This window comes from Parambassis ranga, chromosome 10, assembly GCF_900634625.1.
Source record: "Parambassis ranga chromosome 10, fParRan2.1, whole genome shotgun sequence".
Lineage (NCBI taxonomy): Eukaryota > Metazoa > Chordata > Actinopteri > Ambassidae > Parambassis > Parambassis ranga.
Genome location: NC_041031.1, coordinates 10853251 through 10875502, shown reverse-complemented (window position 1 = coordinate 10875502; position 22252 = coordinate 10853251). Strand labels below are relative to the sequence as shown.

General features: G+C 43.9%; 1 protein-coding gene across 4 annotated transcripts; it reads left to right on the top strand.

Annotated features, from left to right (window-relative positions):
* The first annotated feature begins 5748 nt into the window (after window positions 1-5748).
* LOC114442922 (ras-GEF domain-containing family member 1C-like) lies at window positions 5749-21649 on the top strand. 4 transcript variants are annotated; one of them, XM_028416787.1, is made up of 15 exons: window positions 5749-6098; window positions 16081-16296; window positions 16501-16623; window positions 16773-16910; window positions 17085-17222; window positions 17893-18114; window positions 19113-19187; window positions 19713-19811; window positions 20173-20275; window positions 20369-20448; window positions 20539-20634; window positions 20745-20840; window positions 20923-21046; window positions 21246-21318; window positions 21490-21649. In XM_028416787.1, exons 2-15 carry the CDS (start codon window positions 16087-16089, stop codon window positions 21512-21514), a joined length of 1602 nt encoding a protein of 533 aa, XP_028272588.1. In that variant the 5' UTR covers window positions 5749-6098; window positions 16081-16086; the 3' UTR covers window positions 21515-21649. The 4 variants fall into 4 exon arrangements, with proteins under 4 accessions (XP_028272588.1, XP_028272587.1, XP_028272590.1 ...); XM_028416786.1 differs by having other exon boundaries at window positions 19710-19811; XM_028416789.1 differs by lacking the exon at window positions 17085-17222.
* The last annotated feature ends 603 nt before the right edge of the window (window positions 21650-22252 follow it).

Sequence of the window (22252 nt, the reverse complement as noted above, 5' to 3'; positions counted from 1 at the left end):
GAAAATAAAGAATATGCATGAGAAGAACAGGCACAGAAAAGTTACCCATGACTCACTCTGCTTAAGAAAGAGGGATGAGTAATAATCAATATCAGTATCAGCCTGCATAACTCCTAAAAACATACGGTAACCTTTAGGCAGACCCTTAAACCTTAAACACTGACTAATCACACTGATTTTTGCTGGATTCTAGATTTGTTAATAGGTCAAAGGTTTTAAAGGAGCAACAGGCACTTTTTTATTCAGACATCTAAGTCTGGCAACACTGCAAGTTATTAGCATCAATTACTGCCACAAGAAGTACAAGAATAAACACAAACTGCAACTAGTGAAACAGACAAAAGACAAGCACGTAGAACACTCAGTCACTCTAGCATGCTGCAGGTTGCCAAGACTATAATGAAAATCCATGATAGCTTATTTTCCAATACCTTCAATGTGTCACAAAGCATTATGATAAATACCTGCAAAGTCAATGACATGCAGACATTAGCATTCAGCTCAGAGTAACACTGCCTCAGAGCAGCCTCATGGGTCCGCATGGTTTTCCTGTTATGCTGGTAGTAAAGGTTCTGTCTCAGTGACATGCTTCTTAAATTATTAGTCACTCACTCTGTTGTAACTGCACAAATTCCGGCAAATGTTTGTACCATTTGATACGCAGCACTTTGTGCAACATGTCATGCATGCACTGTATGTACAGTGTGTGCTCTGAAGACATGATGGCAGGATTCAAAGCTGTCAGCACAGATTCCTGGAGCTTCCCAGTATGTGTGACCTTGTATGAACCAGTCAGGCCTGTATTCGCTCTCTCTCTATCTCAGTCTCCACATAAGACATGACACATGTCAGAAACTATCAGGCATAGCCATGTCAGAGCAGCAACGATGCCCTGAAATCATTGTATGTACAAACGGCAGAAAAGATTCATGAGGCTTTTTAACAAACAAGCCTGCACATCTCTGTTTAATCCTGGTTAATATTGCAGCTGAAGTTGATCTGTGTGTCTTCAGCGAGGAGCACAGGTGTCTTAAACACCAAATCATCGTCTTCTTGTCTGAGCTGAGGAACACTGTGACCCTCAACATAAAAGCTTTTAATATATATATATAAAATGTGTCCAATTTTACATGTGTTCTCAAATAAATGACATCAGACTAAGCTATTCCATGTGTATAGGAGAAATAAATATCAAGTGTCCTTGAGCGGACAGCACATTTCCCTGTATGGGGCCATGTAATTCCCCGTACCCTGCTGATATTAGAACCACGGGGAGAACAGCTGAGCCCTGTATCCCATTGAAGCAGGCAGGCTAAACACAGACAGACCTTTTCACCCTCATGTGAAGGATTATAATCCCTGCTTGAAAGCTCAGTGTGTGATTGACATCCTGCCATAGATGACACATGACAATAACATGAATAATAATTACATCTCTCCCTCTGTCGGAATAGCAGGGGTAAGTGCTGTGTGGGAGGACGAGTCTGTGAATAGATGCCTGTCATCTCCGTCCCCTTTGGTTGCCGGTGACAGGCGATGTGCGCAGGTGAGCAGAGAAATCTCCAGATGATGAAGCTTTCTTATACTGTATATACTCCCCCGGCGGACACTCGCTCTGTAGAATGTCAAAGATGTCATGCTGAATCACCAGGACCTTTTCTAACAGAGTCACTTGAAAGAAACAACTGCATTATTTATCCTTCTTTGTGTGTTCATCTCTTCATTGACTCAGTTTTCGAACACCTGTGCAACTCCGAGGGTTGGAAACATTCAGTCACTGCGACCTCTGACTTACTGCCACGTTTATTAACTTGTTGAAATGGCTGACTGAAATAATAAATACATAAAAACTCAGCAAAATGGACCACTGTGTGAAACCATTTCTGCAGAAGAAACAGGGGCAGCTTTCACACATATGAAGTATTGATTGCCTGATTGCCTGCATCTCAGAGTCGGCATGGTTTGAGAGGGTTTCTAAGACACACGCATACAAATGTAGAAGTGATGTTTCAGAAACCAAATGTGCAGAAAGTTTGGTATGACACATGACAAACCAAGTTTGCAACTAATACCAACTTGGTAATATCAGGCGTGATATCAAACATGCCTGGTTTGGAAAACTTTCTACTAAATAAAGGTTCTAAATGGGGATGTCCCAGAGCTGCTCTCAGATATTGTCAGTGATAAAAGTTCTTCTTGTGTCAAAGTGGAAGTACCAAAAGATAGGCTAATCTTTTAAAGAAAAAAAACTGCAGTTCCTGTAATGGTCAGTTGGAACAGAACAATATCGTTCTTATGTTTTGCCCCCTCTATGACCATGCTCTAACCTCCTGTCCTTTAAATGAAGAAGTGCTTACACATGCCATCCACTCCGGATCATACTGTCCTGACCCTCTTTGACTTAACCTGGAACTCAGTATTGCTTCTTTGCTTGTGGGGCTCTAAGCGAGGCCAACTAATTGTGCTCGTTCACCTCTTACTGCCTTCCAAATTTGCCTTCCAGAAGAGGGGGGGGGGGGGGGGGGGGCTGCGGCTGGAAGACAGCCCTGCTTTTGCTTCTCAACCACCACAAAGGAGCACCCTTGTTTTGTCACCTCATTCAGTTTATCCCCCCTCATGTGAAAGCAGGGACACAGGATGGGTGGCGTACAGACGGAGCCGCTTGGAGACAGAGAGGCGCCTGTGGAAATGAGGACTGATTGGCCAGGGTGGCAGACTGGACTGGGATCTGGCACCAATAACACTTGCACGCTTCACAAGTAGCAGACAAACAAATGACAGACAGCAAAGGTCTTGGGACTCTCATGGAACCAGAGCCCCCTGGAATCTGTCCTGTAAAGTCTTTGAGCTTTGTATTCATGCTGTTCAGGATGAGCATCTCTCTCCTGAATGTTTCTTCTCATTCCCTCCCACTCATCCTCTGGCAACTTGTCTGCACTTCCTGCAGTGTACATAGGAAAGCCTTGCATTACAGAGCCTTGTAGCATCCTCATTGCTTACTTAAATGTCTTCTCCCACAAAAAGGAGGGTCAAACGACGCAACAGAACATAAAACAAAAACATGATTTATTTAGCAGCCCTATTTAGAAGTGACTTACATATGTAACAAATGCAGGAGTAACATCACATTGTTTTTGTACATTTGCAATGGCATAAATAATAAGTATGCTTCTGGCAAGGGATGTCGAGCCCTAGGAGAGCCAAAGAAACAAGGCTGTTAGAGAGAAAGAGAGAGCGAGAGAGGTGGGAAAAGGGAAGAGAGTTGAGGCAGAAGAAGAAAAAGCTGAGAAGATGCAAGTCAGAGAAAGAGCAGCAGGAAAACAGACTATTGGATTTCTGCTAGGTCACCTCCACCTCTAAGAGCCCAAAGTGGAATGCTGCTATTTCTGAAACATTCGCACCTGTTAGGTGCTATAGATTTGATCTGTGCCTGTCAAAATTTATTACCACAGCTTCTCTGGGCTCTCATGCTGGCACCAACAGTGTCTGATAAAGGTGCAATACAGGCGCTACATGCTGCATGCAAATGATTTCGAGGGAGAAAAAGCAAGCAAACACTGTGAGTGTAGCTGCAGTCAGCATCCCTCACTGACAGGCTGCAACACATTCACTAATGTTAGAGTGCACGGGGAAACAGCGATGATGTGAAACGCTGTGCGTGCGTCGTTCGCTGTTCTAAGGAGGCTGTTGGGAAACTATAACAACAATTTATGTAATCATTAGCTGAGGCTTATGTTCAAGTGAGTAGACATACATGCAAGAGGAAGTATAGGAGATAAGAGGCTGCTGTATATTAAGAGAGGCACAGTAAGTCAGTCATTAGGTGAAACACACACAAACAAATTCACCTCACAGTTAGAAATGTGTCTGTGTCCACCCTCATGATGCTGACTGACTCTTTGTTGTGTCTGTGTGCACTGTGTGTGTGTATATTCACACTGTGGGAAATCCCCCTTTCATCTGGGGAAAAACACTGGTCACAGACAATGACATTTATTATATAGTTGAAGATTAAAAGGTGAGATTATGTATGTAGGAGTTTAATGTTGATCACATCATTGTTTTTGAAGAGAGAGAAAGATCTGAGAGGCTGCCGGCCTTAAGGAGCCAAACACTGTGAGTGTATCGTGCTTCTCTGTTAAGATGAATCTACTCTCTGAATGGTCATAAAATGGAACATGGTGTTAATGTGTTTAACATCTCTGCTATCTGCTGCTTCTGCACATGCCGTTTCTGACTTAATCTAATTTCTGTCATCACTGATGTCTGCTTTGGCCTGTACCAGTTGGTTTGAAACAGATATAAACGAATTTTTCTTTTAAATGATGTAGTCCACACTGCACTGTACATGCCTGTGAGGTGCAGTTCTACCTTCTTGTCTCTCATCTGACTCCTTTTTTTTCCTGATCGCACTTCATCTTCAGTCTAAATTACTGTGGTAAATTAATGACTGCCAGAGCTTCAAAATAAGACGTAAGTTGTGATAAACCTGTACAACTGACACGACCATGTGTGTGTGGGTGTTAAATAGGATGCGTACTTGTTAATTCTCACCCCGCACTGCAGCAGGACCCTCCGCACCTGCTTCAGCGCCTGTGTGTGTTTATGAGAGAGAGCTTTATCGCTGTATTCTGCTGCAATGTCAGACCCATCTTGTACCCCATCCAGAAGGCCCGGCAGCAGGCGTCAAAGCTCCAGGGACAGTCGCTCAAGCACGCACACACACACACACACCTCCTCATGGCCCAACAAGGACCTTTGCACACTTTGCATTTCATCCTCTTAATTATTTCTCTACTCTTCTCTCCCTCCAACACATGCCTTCAAATTAATTACTTCCTGCCAATAACTTAAAACTCAACCTGCCATAGAAAAAAAACAACACTGTGACAGCAGACCCCAATTCATTAAGGTGTCACTGCAGCCAGGAGGGAAGTTTGTTTGAAACCCATTGTTGTTTTTAATGGAAATGATTAATAGATTTTAATGGGAAATACAGAGGAGCTCTTAATTTTAGCCTCTCACTTACCATATTCAGGGATGGCCCTTTATTCAGGGGTCACAGTCACTGACTGTCACCCAGGCTGCAGTAAATGAAGCGGACTTTAAATGAAAAAACTGCTCATTGTTTTATTATAATCTGCTCATGACTGCTTAACCTCATTGGCTGTCTGTAATGTCTCATTAGCTAACAAAGAGCAGCTTTCAATAGGAAATTATCACGCTGTGCTTTACATATTACTTTGAAAATTAGTATGACGGTGGATTCAAAGTCCAGCTGATAATCTGCATTTTAACAGACTACAGTGCATGTTATTTAAAAATCTCAATAACTGTGTGTGTATAAAGGATCAAGCAGGGAGTTTATCACTGCGCGCCCACAGCAAACCGTGCGTCACGTACAATGCACTGCCGTAATTCAGCTTTGATTTCAAAATAAAAGCTGCATGGTCTAAAGTTACCTGTCATATCCAGAATACTCGTTTTAAGGCCTGCCAGGTCCAATGGCCCCAGACCCTCAGAGGACACACTGCAATGCAACGAACACTGTTGTTGGACATGTCACGGCGTGAGTGGACACGGAGTTTATTTTTGCCCTCCGCTGAGTCTAAACCCGCCTTGTTCGGTGGCTGGTACGTGCCTTGTATTTTTTAATATGCCTTTTATTTTGAAAATCAAACGCGGAAGTGATATGTCTGCGCTCGCTTTACAGGTGAGTGCGAGTAGTTCGCTCTCCTCTCCCCGAGTCTGATCACTTGCTCCGAGGACGTGTGGAGGTACTGTGCAGTCCGCCGTGTCTCCGTGGCGCAGGACAGGACGGTCGCCACGCCTTCAGGGACGCGCTTTTATCACGGCGCAAGCTTCCGCCTGCTCACCGGTACAAACACTGCTCAGAGCCAGGTGGACATTTAACAAGCTACATTTCCTCCACTTACATCAACTAGGCTGCGCCCCTGGAGTCCGGCTCTCCTTCTCCCATTGATGCCAGCTGCGCGGCTTGTTTTGTAAATTAATTTGGGAATATCTGAAGCGGCAGTGACATTGATTTCACATCGGACACAAGCCGGATCAAAGATGGGGATCAGAGTGTAGTGCTGGTAAGTAGCTTATAACAGCAACAATTTGCCACAAATTATCATATTGAAATTGCGCTCACGCCCACAGGCTGTGTGCGCGCTTTGTGTGTTGTCCGTGCGTGTCTATGTGAGAGATCGCCTTACAAACTGGAACACCGTGTCGTCACAGTCAGAAGTTTACTAGTAGAGGTGATGACATCACGGTTCCTTATCGCGTTAGAAATACTGTAGCGCCGCTTGCATCACGTTACTACGGCGGAGGCATCACGGTCTGTGGCGTGAGTCAGCGGTGTGCACAGGGCGCATGAGGGGATCCAGCCTTTTTCTTTTTTTCAGAGGTTGGAGCCGCTGCGTCTTCTTCCTCTTTATGCCAAATGACAAATAACCTGTGTGCTGGTGGTGGAGAAAATAAAGACACTGATGAGTGTCAGATGTCACAGGCTGGGGCTGATAGGTGCAAAGCTTTATCTCATTCTGTGTAATTATTAACGTGCATTAGGCTCCCTGTAAACTCACTGCTGATTTTCTCAGCTTTAGGCTGGGGTTTCTGGTGAGGTATAGGACAGGATAAACAGGTGTGGCCTTGTTGACATCTGATTTTACTGGAATGGGAAAAAGAATCTGCATCATCCTCTAAAGCATTCAAAAAAAAGGTGGGGGTGATGTAGCAGCTCCCTGATTACTAACTAGAAGGATCTGTTCTGTGTCTGTTGCAGCTTAGTGCTAAGTGAGTAAGACTGGTTTTGTCACAAACCAGTTTAGTGGTGGTGGTGGGGGGGCATTCTAACCAGGGTGGTGGTGGAGATTACTCTTAACTCCCACACCCACACTATCCTCTCTGAATCTTCAGCCAGGCTGCACTCTCCACTTCAGGAGTGGGGCATCTCTCAGCATGGAGATTCAGAAGGCAGCAGCAGCATCTTCTTCTTCTGCCTTTCTTTACCTCCTCCATCTGTTCAGGGTGGAAACATTTTTTTGTTCTCAGCCTTGCCTGTTTTTTTTTTTTTTAGTCCTGTAGCATCATTATCATCCACTGACTTTGCCCTCCCCTGATGAAGACCCTGCACCGCTCCCTCTTTCACCTCTTGTGGGTTTACTGATGCACTTGACCTTGTCTGTACTGATCTCATAAAGGGCCTCACCGGAATGAATTGAAATGACAGCTTGCTCCAACAGCGCACTAGACGGGGTTGTACAGGTCTGAGTCACCGCAGCAGGGGTCTGTGAGAAGTCACCGGTAACAAGCGTGCACAGGTATACAGACACAGACTGTGGGCTCATGTTCCCTCCAATTCAGGCCGGGTCTGCAGAGGATAACAGGTGTGCTGTTAATGAGGGCATCGTTTGGTTTGAGGAGAGATTGAGAGAGGCGAGTTCCCAGAGAGTGTGTGAGTGATGTAGGGAGACAGAGAGAGGCCAGGTCTCACTGGGGCAGGTCGTCGGGGAGGTAAACACAGAAGCTGTTACTCCAGTAGCAGTGACAGATTTATCACCACCACCAGGTTTATGGCTGTGTGTGTATGGGGGAAGGGCTTTGTGTGTCTGCTTGTCTTTCGAGGAGTTCATACACACAGTTCTTTCTGCAGACATTCCTGTTTTGTGTTTGAGCCATCTCAATACATGAATCATTGGTAATACTACACAAAGAATGTTTTTTTAGTTCTCCACAAAGCCTGCAATGCAACAGGATTGTCAGCATACAGTAACTGATGCTGACAAAGGGACATTGCTCCGTGATACCCTGCGTACCTGACAGGCCTTTGGATGTCCTTTGGCTGCACAGAAGCTTTGCTACTGACACAGAGATGAGGAGACTGATCCCACTGACAGGTCATGGCAGACTGGGTTCACATGTGGAATCACTTAAAGCCAGGCTCACTGTCACGAGAGAGGACAAACAAGGGGTTTTGATGGAATAAATGTGAGAGGGAGGGGGGAGAGACAGTGGAGACTCTACAAGCATCTAATTACCCCCCAACAGGAGCCTTGACTCCATGGAAACGCTCTGTGCTCTCCAGAGCCCGTCTTAGCTGCCTTCACACAGCCTGCTCAGTGTCATATGGGCTATTGACGGTCAGTTTATGGATTTGCCGGGGTCACAATAGCAATGGAATATGATTAGATCCCTGGTGTGTTCAGTAAACTGGAGTAAGCTTATAGATTACTCCATCAGAAATAGGCTTCAGGTAAATACATTGCCCTGAAGTATGAGGTTGATGCTACTGACTAAAACACAATTTACACAATTCAACAGTTTTTTTTGTTGCTCATATTGGATGCATGTGCAAGCCAAGCTATACAGATTCCTGCTGGTATCATGTGACTTTGATGGCAACAGTTATCAATGCACCTACAGAGGTCATGTAGAAGATTATCTATTAAGCCATGCTTAATAGATAACAGTCAGGTCTCACCCATAACATACAAAAATTAACTTATCTGCTATTAGGATGCAAAAAAAGTAGAAAACTATTAAAATATCAGTTCTAGTTGTATTTTTGTAAAGTAAAGGACAACACAAACAGTGTTGCTGTGTAACATTGTCAGTTAGTTAGCTCTCCTTTACAGGAGAATAACATGAGGGATGACCATGTGTCATTACCTTGGCATGGCTTGTTAAGTTTTACAGAAGTTTTTTAAAATCTATGCAGTAATATTATGTTTGCAAGCAGCTTGCTAACACCGGGTTAGCTATCAGACAAAGACATATCAGGCATTAGAGCCCCTTGTTGTCTAATATGGCCTCTTACATGCTATCCACTCCTGACTGCTGTATATTGTATGTTCAGTTTATTTATTTTCTCAAGAAGACAGTTATTTCACAGCTATTGGAAATGACATGCACAGATTGAAATATGTCCAAATAGCAACATAAGAGTAGCTGTGGATTAATGAATGCGCTCTGCTGTCTGTCTCTTTATCATATCAAAATACACGAGGCATCTGAACAGACCTGGCCGCACAATCCACTAACACTAATTAGTACGCTTTGACATCATACATCAGTGGTGACACGGCCTCTGCCGGCGCCGCTTGTAATGAGCAGATAGATGTACTTTAACAGGAGAGGAGACAGCCGTGATGAAATTAGTAATGCGCGGGGTATTAGATCTGCATCTGCTACCATCCTGCTCATTACTTTACGATGGTTATTGTGCAGGTTTGATTGAGAGTAATACAGAGTGAGTGGGTGTTAGGATGAACAGAGCTTAGCGGACTGCTGAGGTAGCCCCACATTGTTTCATTCAGCTTTCCTGTTGGGGTGCTCTTAGTCAGGCCACTGTTTGCTCCTTTCTGTTTTCCTCCATTCATCGTGATGAGTCTGTAATTCCTCATAAGTGGCACTCGAGGCAAAATTATGCCTGTTTAGGACAGAGACAAAATCACACTTGTCCAATTCCCCTCAGATGAATACTGCATTAAGGCTGGCTGTAAATTGTAATAATATGAATAATACATGGCTGCTTTTCAAGCATTATGATTATTGTGAATGACAGATTCGGGGCGGTCAGAACAGTCTGTGCTCAGCTCCAATTATCTCTAACGTGACTGATTGTTCAGACTTATCAACACCTTAAATTCATTCTAATACTCTTTTCTTATCTGACCAACCTAGGCAAGTAGATTTCTTCACATATGTGGAGCACTGTCAGAGTGCAGACAGTCAGGCAGTGGATAATGGTGGTCAATCTTTTTTCTCTGGTGTTGGTTTTATGTACTGCTGGTCTTGGTTCCATCTAAATGTAAATTTTTAGGTAATAGTTTGACTTCAGGTATTATAATTTTGCACTCTCTCCTATGTGACATGCTCTTTGCATCCAGCTGCACCTTTTGGAGAACAGCAGAAAGAATGATTTCACTTGGACTTGGATGCTCTTTGACTTTCTCAGGCCTTTTTGTCAGCACGCACACAAACAGAAACCCAAATGCATGTGTGCACACAGCTGTGTCCAAACTCGCTCAGGAATGAGGGTGGCTACACACATGCACAGAGATTCTTCATGGAGGAGAAATCCCAGCGGGCTGTGCGTTAGGATAGATGGAGCTGGTGGGTGTGGAACAGGTGCTAGAATAACAGTGTAACCCTGCTCAGATGCTACAGGGGAATTCCAATAAAAGGGATTTGGGGAGTGTGTCCCTGCTGAGGTCTGACTGCGATTCCCAAAGTCTGACAGGCTCAGAGAGCGGCAGAGGAGATGGGTGGGGAGCCGGAATGCTTCGACCGTAACTCAACCCTGTGTTTGGCTGCTGTGTGGGTGCAAGTGTGCATGCATGTGTTTTTTCAAGACACAATGAATCCATTTGTTTTCAGCTCCACTCCTACCTAAACACACACACACCACTACCCAGCAATAATGCACTGGTTTGACTTTGTTGCCGCATGTATGCGGTGACATGTGTGGTATTTTGCGGTCTCACTGTGATGCTCAGCTGCCAGATTGGCTCTGTCCCCATACCTCAACATCCAGTCTGGACTCCAATACACTTTTTTGTCTCCTATAGAGACCGCAGGGATGATGGTGGGGGCAGAGGGCCAAAAAGCATCCCATGCCAGAAGCTCCCACTGGGAGAGCAGGCTGCTGCAGGGCCATCTGTACAGGCGTCCTGACGGGGCACATTAGAAAGTAGGCCGCAGAGAGTGAGATAAAGGAGGAGGGCAGCTATGAAGGGGACATGTGAAAGGAGACGAAGAGTGAGATTCTGGATGACAAAGACATGTTGACTTCCTTTTAAGCCCACACCATCATGAGAATACTCCATTATTTCTCTAGTCGCACTATTTCAGCTTTCAAAGAACACAGTGGAAAATTTAGGCCAGAGCTGTAATACTCCATGGAACACAAAACAGTGTCAGGAACAAAAATACACGAGGATCTGCTTTTTTGGTGCACAGTCCCAAAACAGATGAAGTGATGAAATTGTAACGTGTTAAAGGAGCAAACATGTGGATCCTAAATTAGAAAGAGAAGTGTTAGAGTATGTAAATTTGTTGTCAAGGAAAGATCTGAGGAGTCATATGATGGAGTCTGCAGAGGGAAAAGAGGAGGTAGTAAGTCTGACAGGAGACAAATTTAACATTCACAGAGCCCAGACTGTCAGCACATCACCCTAGGGTGGGTATCACCCTTTCAAGGAAGATAGAGGATGAAGGTTCTCAGTCTTTTTGCCACTGAAACCAGGAAGCTGCAACAAAAACAATGCTGCTGCAGTACTGATGACGTGCTGGTCTATCTAACAATGCAAATAGTTTCACTCTTGCTTTGTGATGCTTCAGTGTCGATGCCGAGGGGATGTACAATCAAATGTAATATTATTATGGTGAATACACTAAATATAAATGTGCACTAGAGTATGTTAAAGATAAAGCAGAACATTCACTTCCTTGAAAGCAACAGGACTGCCTGCTTTACCTGATAAAGCTTGTCACTAAGAATATCAAGCCTCTTATCAGTTGAATGAGGTCTGCTGATTCCTGAATTAATTGAATTGGCCTTTGTGTATTAACTGTACCATCAAGGACGTGGAAACAGGTTTGAAAACACACATATGTGGAACTTGTAAAACACTAGAGAACAAAGACACGGGTTAAGGTTATGGTGGTATCTTTTATGAGTTTGTACAAAAAGGCAGGATGGGTTTGTGGTTTTTAAAATATATATATAAAAAGTTTTTTTTATGTTTAAAGAGACTGAAATAAAATATATCAAGTAGTGGCTTCCATGCGAACAAATCCTGTTTTCTGGCATGTTTGTGTGACATCAGCTGTGACACAATAGGAACACAAAAGCAGAGCAGACAGCTCATGTACTGGCAATGCCTTTTCCTTCTGGGTTTACTCATATCTGTGCTAAATGTGGTGTAGCAATAGCTATAAAACATACATAAATGGGAAGCAAGTGAGCATTTATTACAGCAGTGACCCCAGACTGACTTTGCAGGGCCACAAAGCTGCTACTGTACTGTGTGCTCCCTCCGAGGAGCCCTTACTCTTCACCTTTGACCCCTGACGCCTTAATGGCTCAGGTCAGACTGTGGTCTGAGCTATCTCCGCTGCACTGACTGGTCTCATCCATTAACCCCTTAGTGAAAGAAGAGATTTGTCAGCAGTTCTGCAACCGCTCACTTCAGATTGTGCGCACACACACACACAGTAAAAGTGTGAGTAATACTAGTCCTTTGGTTAAACTGGTTTTACAGAGACCAAAATGGAAAGACAGAGATTAACCAAGTCTGCTTTAAGCTGTTTGACAGCGATGTCAGGAATGCCATTCTTTCATCAACACACACACACACACACACACAGCTAGACAGTCAAGGGTGCTGATAAAGATTGTATGTCTCCAGACAGTGCCATTCTGTTAATCACGATAGAACAAAGCTAGCGGATCCCCTGATGGCAGTGATAACAGCCTGACAGCATCAAAAGACAAAACACACACACACACACACACATGCCCTGAACAATGACACTCCTCCAGCTGTCTAGACAAAGTGCAGGCCTGCCGTTGTCTGGCTGCTGGAAATCTCAGGGGGGGATTAGAGCACACACCACTTCACTCACCTGTTCTCAGCTGCTTGTATCTCAATGTGTTTTTTCATGCAGTGTTGATGCTGTGTGACAGGCACAGAGGCAGATGGGTGTATCAGGAGGTATGTAAAAAAGTTATACATAGAGTACAGCTGTGAAAGACTTCTTCACACTAGTCAAAGTGGTGTAAAACAAAATGGCTGTTGTTGGGTATGTTGCATTTTCATTAGGCTTGTGCAAAATCGTATCGTGTGCAATTAATCACCGATTAATATTTGCCACTTATCGATTACGGCGATTAGTGCTCGTCATGATGACGCATGGTTCAACGTCTGTCACCATAAACCGGAGTACGAAGAAAGCCGAAGAAAGCGCAACGAGGACACAACGCCGGCTACAGCTGTAGTATATAGTGCCGCGACATGCATTAGGTGAAGCGTGGAGCGTTGGATGTTGCCATAGTAACTGGATTTTTGCTCGTATCAAAGGAATGAACTCCGATCTTTATTTATGAACTCCACAGCAAGATAGGAAAACATTACAACAGCGAAGTCTCCCCAGCAGATGTTGGAAAGAATTCCACTCAGCCGAGAATCCTTGATAGTCATTGTGCTGCTTACGACCAAACTAAGCGCTGGAAGAACGTAACGCAGGTTGATTTGCACAGACATACATTTAAATCTGAAATTGTCCGGTTTGTTTGTTTGTAATGTTTTTTCTGCTGCTGTTCTACAGTCTGAGTGAAAACATGCACTAGTCTGTGACATATTCCAGTCACAGGTTCATTTGCACAGACACAGTTTTTAACTTGAAATAATCACTGATGTGACTCGCCCAACCCTAATTTTCACATACACTTTATTAAAAGTTAAAGCTTTTTTTTATTCCAAAGTAATCCTTTGTGGACTGACCAATATCATTTTCTCCTTTAATTGTCTGTTTTGATGAAAGAATGTGACACACCAGACGGTTTGTTACAAAGAACCATCTGAGATGTTGTCCTTGGACACTGTTGGGAAAAGGGCAGGCACTTTCAGAAAATGCTTGGCAGGTGATTGAATGAACAATCTGTCTATCACAGCATATCACAGGCCAACTTCAACCAATTAGATTGCTTCTCACACAGACTGTGGTCACACCTAAAACACACCCATTGATGCCAGGAGCTTATCATAGCATTGGTCCAATTCACGTGTGAAGCCTGGCAAAAAAGGATTGATGCACGGTCTTAAAGTCTGCTGACATAGTCTGGATTTTATGTCAGTAAAGGCTATAGCTATGCACCCCAAGTGCCACAAATGTAGATGTAAACTCACTGGACTAATTAGCACAGACAAACAACTATATAAGGGGTTAAATCTGGTGATGTCCACTCTTGTAGTTACCTAACTGTGCTCACACTCTACACACTGTAAGATTTGGACTGACTGTGTCTGCAGAGCTGTGATGAAGTAATGAATCAGAGCCGGGAAAATGCTGGAGGGAGGAGCGGAGAGCTGGCGAGGGGAGTGGTGAGAATAAGGAGAGTGGAGATTATCACAAGTGATAGAAGAAATCATTGGCAGTGTGGGCACGTAGAGTAAAACTCTCAGTCACTTCCATACATGTATGAATACAAATATAGACACAGAGAAGTGTTACTGTGCATGAAATGAGTCCTAGATAAACTCACAGACACTGACCTGAGCTGTCCCTTTGTCAGTCTCTCAGTTATCTGAAGGCTTGTTGTCCTTATAGAGTCTTGTGGGATTTGCCACTTTTTGTTGCTGCATGTTGTTATCCTATCTAGAAGAGGTCGCTGCAAGGACACCCCCGGCTTGTCTGTTTTGGAACCTTATCTTGACAGTGGCACTAAGTGTTATAGGAGGAAAACAGGCCAAATGTGTTTTGCTTCTCACATATGCATCACAGAGTAGTGTGGAATGGGGAACCATGATTGTAGCTTAGAAAAGACGAGATGATCTCGGCCCTCTTTCACCACAGCAGATATTGTGAGACATAACTCTGAGTAAGGAAGGAAGGCTAGGAAAACGCCTTGATGTAAGACTTGCCCCCCCCCCACCCTTTTGCGTGTCTGTCTGCATGTAGGTCTAGGTGTGTGTAAGTGCATGCTCAAATGTAGGGAGAACAAAAGAAAACTGAACACCTCGCATAGGAAACTTGAGACATGAGCTACTCTCTGTGCATGGCCCTGTGCGTTTGACCTTTCACCCCAGGGAGCCACAGGATCGGTTGACCTCAAGGTCACTGAGAATAAATGATAGAAGGAAAGCTGTAGATTTTTCCCTAGAGTTTTTAATGGGAGCTGGTGTGCCAGATTGTTGCAGATACTGTCCTATAATTTCCTTTCTAGTTGATTCTGCTCCAAAATAGTGGAGAAGGGTTTAGGTCTCCAGTATTTTCTAGCTCTATTTCTGAATATACACTTTGTCTTTATGTGTCTATGTATTGTGCGATATAGCTCCTGCTGTTGTCTGAGCTTCAAAATGCAAGAAGAATATGTCATATCTGAAATAACTTTCTGTGTGTTGCTCAAGGTCTCACTGCCAGCACATGGGTTTGCTGAGTTCTGCAGGCACAGAGACTTTGTTTCACTTGAGATTGCTGTTGTCCTTGTTGAAAACAACATGTTGATGTGCTCACCAATTTGTATGTCACAGTAATGTATGAAAACCATGGTTAGTATTAAAAGTATAGAGAGGAATTTATTTGCCATGTGTGTACAAAATCTCTTTTTAATGCGTCCTCTGAGGTGGCCATGCTGTACTACACAATGAGGGTCACTTTCTGTTTCCGTAGTACGTCTACTCTACCTTACACAACATTAAGCATTCCAACGACAGCAGCAAGGTTGCTCCATTGATGAAAGAGGCTGCTGTTGAATTTTTAAAATGTGTAACTCAATGCATTCTTAAAGGGAAAGACGTACAGCCCAGTGTTGAAGGCTACATGATCACTCTCAGGCAGCAGCAGTCTCCACGGCGACCGAGTGACCCATTTTTGTTCTCTCCTCTGCCTGTATGTAGGAGAAGGGGGCTGGTTGTTGTGGGGCACACTGTGTATCCCCCTAACTACAGCAGCAAGGTCATTAGGTGAAAGGCATGGATGCACTGGAATATTGCACAGAAGACTGGAAATGGGGTCAGAGAATTTCAGCCTGCAGATCAACTGCAGTGCTGTGGGGAAAACAAGAATGAAGGTGGCTTAGTTACTTTTAAGTTATTTATTGTATTATACAATAACTTACTTTGTACATACAGTCTGGGGCCATCATGGTTATTGATTACTAAAGCGTGCTGTATTTCCATTGCGATGACCAGAAATAACCTGACAGGTGCGACATTTGCATTAAATCCATTTCCTCCTTCCAAATCAGATGTACCTGCCCTGCTGGAGTTTCCATTTCGTAAAACCCTGCCTTGTCCCTCTTCCTTATTCTGTCCTGCTGACACTGTTTTTCTCTGTGTATTCAAGTCAGGAATGCCCCAGACTGTGTGCTCAGGCACCATGTTTACCACTCCCAGTGGCTTCAGCCCTCATCTGGCCTGTGCTGAGCCTGGGGAGGAGGAGGAGGCCCCACAGGAAGGCCCAGGACCTGGGGCTTGCCTGGCCGACGGGCACCCGATCACCTCTGCCTCCCTGGACACCTTGATCCAGAACCTGGTTCCCACTGCCGATTACTATCCTGAGGTAAGCTGAGGTGCACTGCAGTCACTCCACCGTTCATTATAAACTCAGAGGATCCATTTCAGTTTAGGGCCAAAGTGACGGTGCTGCCAATTACATTATTAACCCCATGTCATGTTTAAAGTGCTGCTCTGCTTCCTTTAATTACAGAAAGCTGCAGTGTTTTTATTGATGTCTTTGTGAATGTCTCCTTCTGTCCTCTGACAGAAAGCCTATGTGTTTACCTTCTTGCTGAGCGCTCGTCTGTTCATTCCTCCTCCGGAGCTGTTGGCCAGGGTGTGTGAGCTGTGCATCAAACAGCAGCAGCTGGATCAGAGCCCACTCGATACGGTCAGCACTGCACCACACACAAATACATAATCCTGCATGCATCCACACGACCGAGCTAATGAACAGGAATGCCAGCTCGGCATATCTGTAGCCTTCAAGCATGTAACAACCGGTGAGAGTTGTAAAAGTCTTTCACTTTTTAACAACAGGCAAAAGTGCGCAAGTTTGGTCCCAAGATCCTGCAACTGCTGACTGAATGGACAGAGACATTCCCATCGGACTTCAGGGAGGAGAAGATGGTCGGACACCTTAAAGACATCATCCACAGGATAGCTCCATGTGATGAGGTATGCTCATGTTTTTAGATGGATGTAGTCATTCCCATTAAAGCCTTAAGCAGCTGCTGTAGTGAAAAATGCTCTGAAAGAGAAAAAAGAACTATCATCACTACATCTGTGGTGGGTGATGGGAAGAGTGTCAGTGTAAGGTGAGCCCAACTGTTACACAATCTTACATTACAGGAGAGAAGAGTGGTGAGAGGAAGGAAGGATATTAGAGGAGTGGCTCTATATGCAGCCTCCAGGGGAAATAGAGAGAAAGAGATGGATGGAGAAAATGGGGGAATGGACTTCAGGGGCATTGGGAGCAGGAGAGAAAAGGTAAGGGAGGAGGAGGAGGAAAGTGATGAAGGCAGAGTGGAAGAGCAGGAAAAATGGAGGGGGGTAAAGAGAGGAAGGGCAGGTGGTGATGAATGTGCTGCTATTTACAGCTGGCTGTCTTCAGTAGGGGTGTGTGCGTGTGGGTGTGTGAGCTGTGGCTCTGGGTCATTTGTGAGACACACTGACCTAACGGCCTCCACCAGCATTTGGTCGGTTTCAATTGTAGAACTCAAAACATATCATTAAGATGTACTTTGGGAAATAAAAAATAATTGTTAATAAATAATTGTTTTTGTCATGAGATGTACAAATAAATTTGAATGATTTCATAAACATTAAAACCAATTTCGCTGAGATGATATAATATATATTATCAACAGAGATTGGTCATATACCCGTGTCAGTTAAAAGTTATTTCCCATTGAAATCTGTGAATTTAAAATATTAAATCTGCATATATTGAAAATATTCATGCAAGATAAACTGACTTTATACAGTAAATTACAGTGTGTTGGGTTTGGTGCTCTGTCCTCTCTTTGGCAGTGGCTAGAGTGCTCACAATCTGGCAACCCACAAGCTCTTTTGATTAATATCTATCACAGATCCACAACCCAATAATAAATTATTCATTACTACCATTATTGATCTTTCTTCTCCTATTCCTTTCTAGGCTTACTGGAAAACCCTGAACCAGGTGCTCCAGAAACTCAGCCAGAGGCTGGCCCTGATGAGCCAGGGGGAGGAGAGTATTGTCAAGGTCTCCCTCAACGCCTCCTCTATCTCTGACAAGCTGGTGGCCTTCAAGACCAAGCCTCCACCCATCCAGAAGGACATGCTCTCCATCTGCAATGACCCCTACACACTGGCACAACAGCTCACCCACGTGGAGCTGGTGAGGGATGGGGGGAGGGGACAGAGAGAAATGTGGGTGAGACAGCGGTCAGGGTAGGAGATGACAACAAGAATGGACGAGGGTGGGGGGGGGGGGGGGGGGGGGGGGTAAAGGAGTAAAGGATAGTGGAGCATGGGTGGAGATCTAATCCATGTGATGGAGAGGATCGAAGGAGATGGGACTGTGACAGAAATGGTCTTAGAACAAACACAATGGGTGGCTACATGTGTAACCATGATTACTATTTGTCAGCTATTAACACACTACTTTTCAGTCAAACAAAGCAACAACAAAGGGAAGGATGCTGTGAAATGTACATGAACAAAGGATCCTGGCAGTGTCCCTCACATTGTATGCATGGCGCTTTCAGGGAATTCATGTGTGTCTTGATGTGGGCACGTGTATCTGGGGGTGGTTGTGTTTCTGTGTGTGCGCCTGAGTAAAGCGTGTACCCTTGTCTGTGTGGTGACATCACCCCAGTAGTCAGTGATGTGCCTGGGGCTTCAAACAAAGGGGATAAAACTGCAGCGGATATATGTGACCTGACAGCTTCACTCACACACACACACACACACAGAAAGAGAAAGGCGGAGAAAACAAGGCATGCCCAGTACACTCCGTTTCAGACTTTTATTATATCTGCTGTAATGAGTCATTTTTGATTTGCACATATATGTGACCATGCAAGTGTCTTTTAATAGAAGTGAATATTGTCTGAGGTGTCACTTTGAGGAAATATGACTCCAGTGAGTCACATCAATGAGTCATTACTTCCCCTTATTGATTGCCTTCCATTACTGAAATGAAAGAATTATTAATGGATCTACCCTCATCAGTGTCTGTGTGTGTGTGTGTGTGTGTGTGTGTGTGTGCTTGCTCATGTTGTGGAGACATAAATATGTTTAGACAGTCACATTGGAGGGTAAGATTTAAGCATGCACTGGTACCAGTGTGGGGATTAATGAAAGTCAATGTGATGTAAATATGTGTGTTTTCAGGAACATCTGAGTCACATTGGGCCAGAGGAGTTTGTCCAAGCATTTGTCCAGAAAGACTCACTAGATGGAACACAGGTGAGCTATTTTTAATGTTTTTAATACTCTGTCAGTATTATTTTTACCAGCACATACAGTGTGGATCTGTGGGAGGACAGTATTACCTCGGGTCAAACTACAACATTTTCAGTTTTCTTAAGAAATCCCAAAGAGGAAGCAACATGTGAGAGCAGACATTAAAAAGTGGAACTTTGTATTTTGTGTTTGGGTCCGATTTGTGATTAGGGTTTGCTTCTTAAAGGGTCAAACATAGGTCTGCGAGCCAAGCGGCTACATTGGCACAAAATTATCTGCAAGTACTCCATCTGCCCCCGAAGGCTTCGACGCTCACTCCTCAGCTGCCGACTCCTTAACTTGTCCTCTGTCCCCTCATTATTTTCGCATGCTCTCCTGTCATCTCCACTCCTGGCTCACTCTCTCAGTCATTTTCTCTCACACAAGGGCTCGGCTTGTAGACAGGAAGCTAATTAGTATGAGTAGATCTCCCTGTGGCAGCACTTTCCTACTCATGTGTGTATTTGTGCGTATCATCATCATCAGCAGCCATGCTTCAGTGACCAGAAGAAGAAAACGTCCAACCTGGAGGCTTACGTCAGGTGGTTCAACAGACTGTGTTACCTGGTGGCTACGGAGATCTGCATGGTGAGGGACACAGCTTTTGCTTTATTGGGTAACAGAGCTAAAATGTAATATATGCAGTGAATCAGCATCATGAAGGCTATCTGTGCTTGTTTTATTGTGGCTCCAGTCCAACTGTATTTTTCATTATTAATGGAAAAAAAACCTCCCTATTGTTTATAGTAGTATTCCATCTTTATAAATAGAGGGTCAGCTGAAGGCAGTTTAACCACTACAGAGCTTCACTGCCCCACTGTGGATTCTTTATGTTACTGCACTCTCTCTCTGGTAATGCTGCCTGCATCTGTGCTGAGGGATTACTGTGACTGTGAAATTAAAGTAAATCTGAATTTTATACAAAAAAATATTCCTCTTCTTTTTGCAGCCAGCGAAGAAGAAGCAGAGAGCCCAAGTGATCGAGTTCTTCATCGATGTTGCCAGAGAGTGTTTCAACATTGGAAACTTCAACTCCCTCATGGCCATCATCTGTGAGTGGTTAATTTTACAATTTCTGAACACAACATTCCCATTACTTTTTTGGCGCCGGTATAATTAGTTAAAATCTATTTCCTCCCATATAGCTGGCATGAACATGAGTCCTGTGTCACGCCTGAAGAAGACCTGGGGTAAAGCCAAGACTGCTAAGTTTTTCATTCTTGAGGTAAACACAATCCTGTTGTTCACAGAAGCAGAGGACAGGCAGTAACTTGAAGCTGACAGCATATTTGCTTGTTATCATTTGCTATGACAGCATCAGATGGATCCTACGGGAAACTTTTACAACTACAGGACGGCCCTGAGGGGGGCCGCCCATCGCTCTCAGACTGCCAACAGCAACAGAGAAAGGGTGAGGCTCAGCACCACATTACTGCCATTATTCTGAAAGCATGCTGGCATCGGTTCAGCCATTTTTATCTTTACATAAACTTTGTCCTCCTGGCTGTGTCCTCTCCTCAGATTGTGATTCCCTTCTTCAGTTTGCTGATAAAAGATATTTATTTCCTGAATGAAGGATGTGCCAATCGGCTGCCCAACGGCCACGTCAACTTTGAGGTGAGACCTGCTCTTCACCAGCCTCACTTAAAATAACCTTTCAGCCTGTTTAAATTCCTATATGTATATATGATGTTTGTAGAAATTTATGGAGCTGGCACGACAAGTTGGCGAGTTCATGACGTGGAAGCAGGTGGAGTGTCCATTTGAGGAAGATCGGGCCATCCTACACTACCTCCACACTGCTCCCATCTTCAGTGAGGATGGTGAGAATTTACCACCGCTGTGCATTCTCAATAGTATTAATTAACAAATGCTAACATGCATAGAGTAGGCATAAAATTACAACAAGGAAGACTTGATGTTCTCTGCAAAAAAGTAGAATAAATAGGTGCATACATCTTCCAATATAAAAGTGCATGTATTTGACTGAATAACTAGTGTTCCTTTGCTCATCCTTCCCAGGGCTCTATCTTGCATCCTATGAGAGTGAGAGTCCAGAGAACCAGGTAGAGAAGGACAGATGGAAAGCACTCAGGTAACAACACACACAGTCAGGAATACTTTAGAGGGGAAACTATGTGTATGGTTGTCAGCTGCAAGACACAAATAACTTTGATACAGTTTGAATTAAGTTATAAATGATAGTTGGATAATTTTATATAAGCCAACTTTCTCCATTAATCATTCACCTTCTTTCTACCATTAGGTCAAACGTCCTGGGAAAGACATGAGGTGCTGACGGCAGCTAACCCTTCCACCAACGAGGGAGTGTGTGTTCTCTTTGCACTAAACTGAACTGTGAAGGAACCTAGCTGGTACTTAGGTGTTTTTTTTTCTATGAAGACAATGTGGAGAAATAAAAAAAAGAAACCTGATGAACAGGATTCATCAAGAAGAGTGTACAAATATGAAAAACAGAACTCATTAGTAAAGTGAAGTAGAAATGTTAAGCTAAGGAAAGTGGAGCTGGGTGTCAGCCATGCGGTACTGCTTCTCCATCCACCCCTGATGTGTGTTTACTCTGTGAAGATGTTTACTACAATAGAGAGTACAGTTACAGGGAAAACCACTTTCTAAAATGAAATTCCTACTGATGCTGTTTGTTGTTTTTGTATTTGCTCCTCTTGCCTTCTCGCTCTTCTTATTCTCCCTTTGGTCCAAAGCTTTGTCTGGGTATTTTATTTTCCTTCCTCCTTTTACTTGTAATGTACTATAATGAAACTCAAACTGATGTGAAGGGCGCTGGCTAGCCCATATCAAATTTTATAGGTCTACTGGAGAAAAGGCAAGTGTGTGTGTGTGTGTGTGTGTGTGTGTGTGTGAGAAGACAAAACATGCCTTGAGCATTTTACCACTTGATCTCATCTTAAATGTGCGAGTATGTGTGTGTGCAGCGCATTCACGTCTGTTGTCTTGTGTTGCACGAGGATGACTGGAGATACCTGTTTGTGGTTCATCTCTTATTGTAT